General features: G+C 35.8%; 1 protein-coding gene across 1 annotated transcript in view; it reads right to left on the bottom strand.

The window, feature by feature from the left end:
* Window positions 1-8,426, bottom strand: part of TMPRSS15 (transmembrane serine protease 15) — a 111,824-nt gene extending 103,398 nt beyond the window's left edge. Inside the window, exons 1-3 of the mRNA XM_002927997.1 lie at window positions 8,282-8,426; window positions 4,690-4,817; window positions 4,344-4,411 (exon numbers count right to left, since the gene is read on the bottom strand). Coding sequence (XP_002928043.1) covers window positions 4,344-4,411; window positions 4,690-4,817; window positions 8,282-8,426 — 341 coding nt within the window. The remainder of the gene's footprint in view (window positions 1-4,343; window positions 4,412-4,689; window positions 4,818-8,281) is intronic.
* Between the last annotated feature and the right edge of the window lie 3,753 nt (window positions 8,427-12,179).

Below are 12,179 nucleotides of genomic sequence, written 5' to 3'. Positions count from 1 at the left end.
TTTTTTTTAAGATTTTATTTATTTGACAGAGATAGAGACGGCCAGCGAGAGAGGGAACACAAGCAGGGGGAGTGGGAGAGGAAGAAGCAGGCTCTCAGCAGAGGAGCCTGATGTGGGGCTCGATTCCATAACGCCGGGATCACGCCCTGAGCCGAAGGCAGACGCTTAAACCGCTGTGCCACCCAGGCGCCCCNACTTCTTCCTGTTTTTAATTCCAGGTAGTTAACATATATGACATACAGGTTTTTTTAAAATTTCTTTTCTCATCCACTGTAAATGTTGAGATAAGAGACATATATGTAGAAATCAGGAAAACCATAATAAACATTTGTCTTTCGCCTAATGAGAAAGCCAAAGCTGTTATTTGATTAGTTTGATCTTGATCTTGATCACTGCTTTGAGATTGATTTTATTTATTAAGGTAAATGAGAATTCTTCCTTTAGGAAAACAACAACCACCACCTAACAATGGCTATTTTCATTTCAAAGTACTTATTTCAGTGGAATATCTGGGTTTTTTTTTAAAGCAGATAAATTCTATTATTGCACAGAAAGCCTGTGTGCAATAAATCAGAATGTTTCTTATCTCTTATTTTCTTAATGATATTGATAACCTCTAGGGTTGCTGAGTAAACAAAAGTCTTTCCTTTCCTAACTTTGTGACTTATCTGTGTTCAAAGGGCAAAATAAGCTGCATATTCCCACAAAGGGTAAACAGCACTTTATTAAAACAATCAACTGCTAAATGCTCTCTGAGTCAAAGCACTTTCCACAAAGCAGCATAACACAGTGTTCACAGAGGAGAGCAAACTTGCAGAGTGGCCACGCATACACACGCATGCACACACACACGTGTGCGCACACACACACACGCAATTTAACAATCTGGGGGCTGATATCAAGTAATGTTTTTAAAAGGAAGAAAGGATACCTTGATGACTCGGTTTAGCTTTCTGACTGCTCTAATTTGACCATATATCCATGAATACAGGGTAAGTTGAATCGAAATCAGTAACCAAAAGGAAAATAGGTATTTTAAAGGATTTTTAGATGTATTTTTCACAGTTGGTGTGGTAGCTAGTTGAGAACTCAGTTATTTCTGTTGCCTGATTTTATCAATTGGAGTTTAAAATAATTTGTAAATCTAATTAGGAGTCTGCCACTTTATTCTGAGTATATCATTTTATAAATAATTATTTAAAGTAAACCTAAATGTTTGCTTGTTGCTTTCTTTCCTGCTTGTGAATTTCTTTTCCTACCCTTCTCTAGTCAGTCTCCTGGAGAGCTGAGACCTATAATTTATCTTACAGACATTTTCATGAAATTCCTTTGCATTACATCTTTCCCAAACACACTTCTGATTTAAAAGTAGTTCAGCTACAACTGGGTGTGAGTATCTCTACCCTGATAAAGTGTATTATTTGTAAGTCATTATAAAATATATATCAAGTTTTAGCTACTGCATTGATCTTCTAGGTAGCTATAAAGGAGGAGAAAGAAATAATTCCTCAGCTAGAATAATTTACAGTTTCCAATACAGTGATTTTTACCATCTAGAGAAATAAAAGAGTACTTATTAAATATCAAAGAAAGTGCTGGGGTTTTGATAACCCACCAAGACTGTATATAAATGTCTATATTCAGCAATTTTTCCCAATCTAGTTGTAAACATGTGGATACGAAGAGTTCCATTAGCAAAACTATCCGAATAAACTCTGTAATAGACTCTGTGCTTTGTACAGATTTCATTAGGCAGAAGCTGATATAAGGACAGGCAAGTACCCTGGATACCTCTTCTTAAGAAATGCTAAATCCTTTGAAAAATCGGAATTAATGCTTTAGTGCAGAGCTCCACACTCAATCCTCTACAAAACTGGAAAAGGGAAGCTGGATCCACACACTCCAAAATAGACAAGTCGCTTCAAGTGGCAAAAAAAGGTCTTGTTTGCATGTTTTCATCCTCACAGAATATTGGATAAATTTGTTAAAAATAGCCTTTTGAGAAAGACAAAATAAATAAATAAATAAATAAATAAAATCAAGCAAGTATACAAACAAAAATCTTTCCTAAGAGTCCACATGTCTTCTTCCAGTCCTGGTACTGAGCTAATGAAAGAGATTTTCAGAGATAATAAGCCCCAGAAAACAAGAGTAGAAGCCTCTGTGCTGTAGAAAGGAACGAAGACTGTAGATGGGTGTAGGGTTGTCTGGCCACGGGGACCAAGATGTCATGAACATGCAATGAGATCAAGAATGATGAGTATAGGTAGATAAATAGATGAGAAAGAAGAAAAAAAGGAAAGAAAGAAAGAGAGAAAGAGACAGAGGGAGGTTTATCATCTTTTTGTTGTTGTTGTTTTCATTGTGACTTCTCCTGATAAGATTAGTTTTGTGCCAACAAGAAATAGCAAGGCCCTGAGTTTTCTTCTGTTCATGAAATAATTCTCATTTGACTTCGTCACTGTTTTTCTAAACATGATCTCTGCCTTTGACTTGACATTCCTTCCCCAACTTGGCCACTAAGAACTAAGGATTCTTGTACTACTTTTGGTACTCTTGTCAAGCCTGGTACCCGGTATCTTTGTCGCCAGGCTGTCTGACTCAGTTAGTCATGATCTGAGGTAAGAGATTAGCCTTCCTGTGTAGTTAGACTCATTGCACTTCTCCAATGACATAGAATCCCTTATGGCTTCCATCTGAATAAGGTTAAATGTCAGACTCCTAGATTACATTCCACACCCTCCTAATGTCTCAGCATCTTGGTGGACACTTATTGACAGCTAGAAAATACCATTAATAAGCTTTTCCCTTACTATGCATTGCACCTATCTTTACAATCCATGCTCATAAGCCATTAAAAACCAGTCCGGGACACCTCCCACGGGGATGGTCACCTGACACTCTAGCCCCAGATAGGTATGTCCCCGACCTGCTCATTCTGCATCTTGTTCCTACATATAAAGTAACAATCATCACACTATAATATCGTTGTCAATTTTTCTCTCTTGTTAGACTATGAGCTCCCTCAGAGCAAAGAATATATCTTTGATATCTGTATTTCCAGAGCCTAGTTAATGTCTGTCTCAGTGTATGTGCTCTTTACACAAGTCCTAGAAAACAAATAAATCTTTTCCTTGACATGTATTGTTGATATATTGAGTACCATGTTAGGTGCTCCATGTTTTCTTCAACTCATCCTACAGATATAAAAATAAGTATACTCTTACTAGGGTGTTAACTTTCTGTTAGAATACAATTTTAATTAAAAAAACTCTAAACTAGCCCTCTGGAAACACAGGAGTGTTATGTATTCAGGAATCCCTTGGGTTGGAAAGGCTGGTGGTGAAATGTTTTGCGAAAGATGCAAGACAGTCTGAGAGGCATGAGACAAGACTACCTAAGGAGAGGAGAAAAGGGATGCCATTTCTGGTACAGACAGAAGAATTGATGTAGCATATAAAGATAGAGATACATTTATTCTGTAAAAAACTAAGAACTAAAACAAAGATCAGTGGGTGAGAGCCAAAGAAATGGACATTGAAAATAAGAAATACTTTTCTAACAACTGAAGTTAGAAACAAATAAAACACATCAGTAACAAGGATGTTCACAGCAAGGTTGAAAATGGATTCCTAATTTTTATCAGATATCCTTGTATGAGGGAATCGCTTTTAAGCTGTATGAAGCTCTTTCTTTTGGGGGATGACAATGAATTTCCTACTGAGGCTGCGGGCTTTCCAGCCTGAAGCAGGCAAGTGAAGGCTAGACTACATCATTTCAAATCTTTTCCATTCCTGCGTTCCTATTACACAAACTGTTTATACAGCTTGCCATGTAACCTCCAGTAACATTAGTTAGTATACGATAAATGATGTATGTGCACTAAATGACAAATCGATAAAAGTAAAATTAATGAATATTTACATTTTATAGGTAGTGACTTAGCATCGTCATCTTATGCTTTCTGGGGGCAACAGTGAACACTTGTGCTCTCCCCTGTGACTTACAGTGTGAATGGAATGGAATGAGTGAACGTCTTCCACATGTTCAGAGCAAGTCAAACGCTCTGTCTGCATCTGCATACATTCAACCTCAGCCCCCTCCTCGTGTCTCTGCAAGATTTTACTCAGCAGAGAGAAACGTGAAAGTTTCACATAACGTGAAAGTTCACGCAGTGCCACTTTTCTCACAAAATCCTCAGAAAAGTGTTGAAAATTTTAAATGCTCCCCTTTCTCCTAACCGTGGGACACTATAATAGCAAAAATTAGTCAATATTAGCAAAAAATCCCCTATTTTGTGATTCTGTGTTCTTACCAATAGAAAATTTTTGAGCTATACTCACTCAAATTGTAAAATTCTTGAGTTTTTAAATTCATTTTTCAGATTACTTGATTGAAAGATCTCATCCATCTAAAAAAAATAAACTTTTTAAAAAGCATATTATATTTAAGACAAACTTTTGTTGAACACGTTAAACAAACTGATCTTTCTCCTCTGCTTCAAATTGGATTGCAGATAATTTCCTTCTCTGTGGTGACAGGACTCAGACATTAAAGCATCCTGGGCGTATTACATTTATTTACTAATTTTCTCAAAGTAAGAAAATGGGATCTACGTATCTTCTGGCAAGTAGTTAGTGAAACTATGTTTTGAAATTTTAAATCAGCTGAAAAAAGACAGTCTCCTACCATTTGCTGAAGGTCAAAAGCAAGAATTTTGAAATCCACTGAGAGTTTGTCTTGCAAATTAGGATTATATGTCGCTCCAGATGTTATTTTCAAGGTCCCTCTGCTTTTGTGTTCTCCAAGCACTGCATCTAAATGAATTAATAAGAAATAAAACACTAGAAATGTGTTATGAGTAAGAGAAAATATGCACATTCCCACTGATACTCAGAAATAATGTTCTTGCTTCATGTGTTGGTGTGGTAGTTCTTGCTTTTTTTTTTGCAGACTTCATGTTCCATAATTAAGTTCTTGTGTGTGTGTGTGGCTATGGGGTTGTTTTACAGGATTAAAAATAATCTTCTTTATCCTAATTTCTTTTCTTTTCTTTGAAATCTAACCCACAATCTAAACTTCCAAGTGTTTTTTGTTTGTTTGTTTGTTTGTTTGTTTTAACTACTGAGATTCCTGTTGGAAGATAAGGGATAAACTGTCACCGATTTTGGGAACTGATTCAGGGATTCATGGTGAGAAATGGGCCATTAAAAGTTTTAAAAGTTCTGTAGTTGCTTTCAGATACTTCTTGAACACCTAGCATCCAGGGACCCTGTTGTTTTTCTACACGTGGATGGCTGTGAACATGTCAGTGTGTGTTACTTTGAAACATAGATTTGAAACTACTTCTTTTATTCTGATAATGATAAAGTTGGCATGTACGACCTTTTGCCATTAGATGCTGACCGTTGTTATTGGAGAAGTTATTGAGAATGTTGCAGAAAGTGTATTATCCCAATAGAAGAAAATGTAAGGGAAAAAGTAACAAATTGAATATAAATGTGGGTAATAAAACGTGCCATCAAGTCTCGCATAATCCCTTTATCAGAATATCTTTTTTGATATATATTTAAATTTAAAATGAGACTCTTCAACTGAGACACAACGATGAAACTGTTGGTAAATGTATTAATAATGATACATAATTCCCATATGATGGTATGAGATGTTACTTCTCCTTTTCCCAGATGGCAAATTGGAGCTAAGATTCACTATGAAAATTTCCCAAGGTGATAAAGTTAATAAGTGACAGATTTGGAATTTGGACATAGGATTGACGCAATTTAGAACCCAGGATCTGTCATATATTGACGCCAAACTTCCCAGTCCAGAAGGAACATTAGAAATAATATTTAAAGCGATAAACCGGCATTTAGTCTAAACAGCTATCATTGCATAATTGATGAAATATTATCATTTATGCCATTTTATTTGTTTTTAAATAGTCAAAATTACATTTAGATTTGCATGTTTAAGTGTGAAAGACAAAGGAAAACTGAAGAACTGCATGGGAGGAGACTGAGGGAACAGGATAGCTAAATCCTTTGTAGGAATCTGCTTTGGATCCTGAACAGGTAAAAGGCATTAGTGGAAAAACTGGTAAAATGTGAATAAAATGTGTGGTTCAGTTAATAATATTGTACCACTGTTAGTTTCTTGGTTGTGACAACTGTATTATGGATATACAAGATATTGATATTAGGGGAAGTTGGGCAAAGCTTATGTAAGAGCTCTACAATTTTCTCAACCTTTTTGTAAGTCTAAAATGATTTTCAATAAAAAGTAAAACAGTATGTGAAAGCTAGCATGTCTTATGTCTTCTGGTGTTCTACTATAGATTTAACTCCACTCTTTTTTTATGTTTAGTTGTTCACTATCAAATCATATCAACATTTATAAATATTTATTTAAATTTTACTTATAAAATAGCTTCTGTACCTTCATTGAGCATCAAAGATTCCAATGGACTCTCAAACGATTATATACCCTNTATGTAAGAGCTCTACAATTTTCTCAACCTTTTTGTAAGTCTAAAATGATTTTCAATAAAAAGTAAAACAGTGTGTGAAAGCTAGCATGTCTTATGTCTTCTGGTGTTCTACTAAAGATTTAACTCCACTCTTTTTTTATGTTTAGTTGTTCACTATCAAATCATATCAACATTTATAAATATTTATTTAAATTTTACTTATAAAATAGCTTCTGTACCTTCATTGAGCATCAAAGATTCCAGTGGACTCTCAAACGATTGTATACCCTTCAGGTTATTTACAGCATTTAAGTAAGACCAAAGCAGCCACTTTCCTAAAAGTCTCAGTGAACCTCTCTATAAAATACCCCAAATCTTCTTTCTCTTGAAAATACATCCCTTGAAGATAGCTATAGCATTTAAATAGGATTGTATTGGAATTATTTTATAAAACTACGAAGTACTGATATGCATTTAAGAAGTTATTTAAATTTGTCTCTGATTTCTCACTTCTAAAATAAGGGTAACTACAGGGCACCTGAGTGGCACAATTGGTCAAGCGTCCAACTCTTGGTTTTGGCTCAGGTCATGATCTCATCATGGTCATGAGATTAAGCCCCAAGTCTGGCTCCTGGCTCACTGAAGAGCAGAGTCGGCTTCAGATTCTTTCTCACCCTCTCCCTTTGCCCTTCCCGCTTGTGCTCTCTTTATCCCCCCCCCCAAATAAATACATAAATATTTTAATAAATAAATAAATATGAGGATAACTATAACAAGTAACTCATAGGTTTGCTGTAACAAGAGAATACATTTGAAGATCTTTGAAAAGCTGCTGGTATAGATAATTTAGCTCTAAATAATAGTTGCTTTTCCCTATTTCTGTTTATTACAGATTGCTATTCAGGCAGGTTGAGATCTTTCTTTCTTTTTTTTTTTTTTTTAAAGATTTTATTTATTTATTCGACAGAGAGATAGAGACAGCCAGCGAGAGAGAGAACACAAGCAGGGGGAGTGGGAGAGGAAGAAGCAGGCTTATAGCAGAAGAGCCTGATGTGGGGCTCGATCCCATAACGCTGGGATCACGCCCTGAGCTGAAGGCAGACGCTTAACCGCTGTGCCACCCAGGCGCCCCAGGTTGAGATCTTTCTAAGTCTGCAATTACATCCAAGCTCCCTTATACTGTTGCAATTCAAATTATTGGACTAATAAGAGAGAAAATATTATTCTCTAGAAATAAGCAATAGATTTCCTTTGACTATTTATTGACATGACCAGTCAACAATGTTTTAATATGTTTACGATTTAAATTGTATCAGAAGGAATCCTCGGGCTATGAAATCTACTTTGTTATATGTTCAAACTAAAAATTTACTTAACGTTTTTTCTTTTAAAACTTAGTCTCATGCCCGGGGACGCCTAGGTAGGGCAGTCGTTAGGCGTCTGCCTTCCGCTCAGGGCGTGATCTCAGCCTTCCGAGTCCCACATCGGGCTCCTCTGCTGGGAACCTGCTTCTTCCTCTCCCACTCCCCCTTGCTTGTGTTCCCTCTCTCGATTGCTGTTTATCTCTGTCAAATAAATAAATAAATAATCTTAAAAAAACCCAACAACTTAGTCTCATGCTCGAATTCTGAATTATACACAAGCTAATTTTCTAATATACTATAAAGTGAACTACAGAAAGCATCTGAATGCGACATAGATACCTTGTTGTGAAAGTACAGCAATGAGAAAAACGTGCTGGCTGGAGAACTGAGATTAGAATGGGCACGTTCATCTGGGAGCAGCTTCAGTAGCCAAAGCCGTGGGACTTACCTCTTTCTGATTCCTTGATTGCCAGCCAGGACAGGGCAAATAATCCAGCACAGACAACCACCAGTAAGACAAAGAGAGCTGCAAACAGGACTTCATAGGTGCTGAGAGAATGGTGCCTGGAAGGTATACATCTTTTTGACACCATTTTTGGCTTTTGAAAGTATGCTAACCTAAGAACTGTAAAAGAATATAGACCCCTCAACCAACTAGAGATCAAAACCTCTCAAGTTGTCAAGGGTTTGTAAAGCAACCACATAAGTCTACCCTAGTGTTAGTAGTCAGCTTAAAAGAGTCGTATATGTCCCTTTAGCAACATTATGTCTCTATATGTTAAGTAGCTTAAAAAGGGTAGTTAATCTTTAAGAAGATATTAATGAGTAAAGATATGCCCGGTGTTATAAATGTTAATCGCCTGAACCATTTGTTGAGGTGAATGAAATTAAATGCATGTTGTAAACAAAAATGACACTTTATCATTTCAAGAGCTATTAAGAAAAATGTGAAATTCATAGCAAACAAATTAGTCATTAGGCACATGTACTTGATATTTGTAGAGAGTTTCTAACAGATCAACCTTCTACCCTCTGACTCAGGTCATTATTAAGGCTTTTCTCCTGTTCTATGTAGGTGTAGGCATTCTTAAAATAACTTTTATCTACAAGTATCTATTAAGTCCAACATATATATTAGTAGGTGTATCTCTCTCTCCCCCCACCCTCCCTCTCCTTCCTTCCCTCCATCCTTCTTCCTTTCCCTGTGTGTGTATATGTATATGTGTATACACATACACGTTTCCTATTGAAATAATCACAGATTTTGTACTCTTCTTTATATCCCCCACGTGAAGTCATGCAATGTAGGTAGTATTGATTTAACTTAAAGTCTACTTTAACAAGGCATCACATGGCCACTCTTTATGGCCTTGTGTGGTTACCAATGAATGGGAGTAGCTGCTGGGAGAGGGAAAAAAAACAACAAAACTGTTTCTATTTTAAGGAAGTATTCTGGGTGCAGAAGACACTGCTCTCTTGTCCTGAACTTTATCTTTTTAAACATGCTAATTGTAAGAAGAAAACAGGTTAGAGAACAGGTCAACCGTAGACCTATACTTTATGGGAAAATCAAGACCGTTTTCTGATAATTAAAAAACAGTTTATCATTGGAAACTCCACGTTTTGAATAAGCAATGAATCTAGAATTAAAAATTAATAAAACCAAACCTATTCTGAAGTAAACCAGTTTGCCTCTTGTCCTGGTGAGTGAAACTGGCCAGAGATACAGAAGTCCTAGAGCAAAGGGCTTTAATGCACTGAAATCATGGCATACTATAATTGGCTGCAATAGGCATTAACCACTTCCACTTTTCTTTCTTCTTTACTCTTGGAAGAAGAGAATTGTATGTTATAGTCTGAAATCCTTGCTGATCAAAAGTAGGATATAAATAATTAAGTGCCTGTCATGGAATACATTTATACTTTTTATTTAACTGAATTAATACTAATTATAGTGAGAGGTGCTACTGATGGAGTTGGGACAGGTTCATTTTACTTATATTCTAGGAGATGATTCTGATCACAGGCCAGACCCTTCACTAAAGTTGGAGCCTGAAGAGTGACCCTTGAATTTGGGGAGCCAAGAAGTTGGAAGTAAAATTGCTGTTCTCTGCTTTACAGCTGATGCAGATGCAATTGCTTTTCAGAAAATGAAATAGAACTTTGTTATATTTCTTTGGACCTGATTATATAAGGGAAGGAGAAGTGAGCACAATGAGTTCACACGCTCTGCTCCAAGCACAGAGTAAAAATATATTAAGTATAAGATTGAAAACCAAAAATTATATACTTAGGTTCAGAAATGAAATCAACATTAATATTATACATTCTCCTCAAATTATATGCTTTCAGCAATTATACTTAAAATGAGTGGGAGAATAGCTTTCTTTAAAAAAGGCAGCAATTTCTGAAGGATAGACAAACAGGTCAATGTGAAAAAGAATAAATCAAACGTCTTAAAGAAAAATTACTAAAACAAAATGGAATTTTCCCTACCAGATAATAAAACTCATTATAGAGTTATAATAAGAAGAAAAGTATTATGGGTCCAGAAGTAGAAAAATATCTCAGTGGAATAGAATAAAGAGCCCACAAACAACTTGATTCACACATGGAAACTTCATGGATCAAAAAGATAGTGTTGCTAATTATAGGTGAGGAAAACATGGTGGTCCACTAAGTGATGCTGGGTTGGCTGGTTATCCCTCTCAGGATAATAAAGTTAGATCCTTACCTCATGGCATAAAGAAAAATAAATTCCAAGTGAACTGAATATACATAAAAAAGTATAGAAAAACATTTGAAGAAAATGTAGAAAATGTCTTTCTGATAATACAGAGGTGAAGGAGTTTTAAAAAAATCAAACAAACCTGGAAGGAGAATACTGATAAACTGAGCCAGAAAAAACACTGATTTTTTTTTTTTAAGATTTCATGTATTTATTTGAGAGAGAGAGAGAGAATGAACCGGGGGGCAGGGGAGGGGCGAGGGACAAGCCAGACTCCCTGATGAACGAGGAGCCCCAGGGTGGGGAGCTCAATCCCTGAGATCATGACCTGAGTGGAAGTCAGACACTTAACTGACTGAGCCACCCAGGTGCCCCAACAACACAGACTTTTTTTTTTGAAACAAAGGATATCAAAAACAAAGTAAAAATTGTACTAGAAGATCTTTTCTCTTCTTTCCTCTTTCTTTCTTTCTTTCTTTCTTTCTTTCTTTCTTTCTTTCTTTCTTTCTTCTTTCTTTCTTTCTTTCTTTCTTTCTTTCTTTCTTTGTATGTTTTATTTTGGCTACAACAGAACAGAATTAAGGAAAAGATTTTATATGAATTTCTCAAATTTATTTGGGGGACCACCTAAGGAAAGTCCATGAGCAGAGCTGGGAAGTGAAAAGGGGAGAAAATGAAGCCAATAAAGGCTTTTATGTATAATCAAGCCATTTACCACAATGGACTCAGGAACATAATCCTGCTGGGGATTGTGTGAGACAGTGAGGAAAATTCTTCGAGTTATCCCAATTAAGGGATAATAACTTCTAAGCAGGAAGGGAGAAGGATAGTATTGAAATGGAATACCAACCCAGGGGGTTCCAACTGTATTTGTATTGTGCTAGTTCTCTTAAAATTTTTGAAATAAATTAATGAACCATTAATGACAGAGCTAGATGATTAGGACGTATGGTTAATGCTATTCTGCATTGCCATTTTATATATATAGAAAAGGGAAGCATGTGATTGAAGTTCCTATGATATTTTCTTCTTTATTAAGTGCTCATTAAAGTTTTGAAACTTTATGCATAGAATTCCCTACTTCAGAAATGTAGAAGTTACAGAAAAGCCCCCCCCCACCTTAATATAAGTCTTTGAATATCTATGGGAGAGTAAAACATTTATTTTAAACGTACACTTAAAATATTTTACCATAAAAGCTAAAGTGATCTAGATGAAGTATAGGTATAATATGTTTGGGATGGAGAATAAGAAAATATATAGCTTTGGATAGGTGGGTATCATTAATATTCTTAACGAAGCTTTCAGTAAGGAAATAAAAATCGTGGCCATTTCAGTGATGGGAATGATCCTTTCTGGTTTGGTGAAGAATGAAGGAGGAGGAGATTTGAAGATAGTGAGAGATGGAATAGGTAGAGGCCATGCTGAAGTTTTGGGGGCTCCTATGAGAGGACTATACATATGTTTGCCTGGAATGAATGAAAGGATAAAAATAGCACAGCTAAGAAAATTAAGCTCTTGTTAATATTATAGAAGCAAAAGAACCAGAGGGTTAAGTTTCATGGTGCATATCATAATCTGTATTTGGTCAACAAATATGTGATTTTTTAAAGATTTA

Source organism: Ailuropoda melanoleuca, chromosome 1, assembly GCF_002007445.2.
Source record: "Ailuropoda melanoleuca isolate Jingjing chromosome 1, ASM200744v2, whole genome shotgun sequence".
Lineage (NCBI taxonomy): Eukaryota > Metazoa > Chordata > Mammalia > Carnivora > Ursidae > Ailuropoda > Ailuropoda melanoleuca.
Note: the sequence above shows the minus strand (reverse complement) of the source record. Positions and strands in the feature narration are given on the sequence as shown.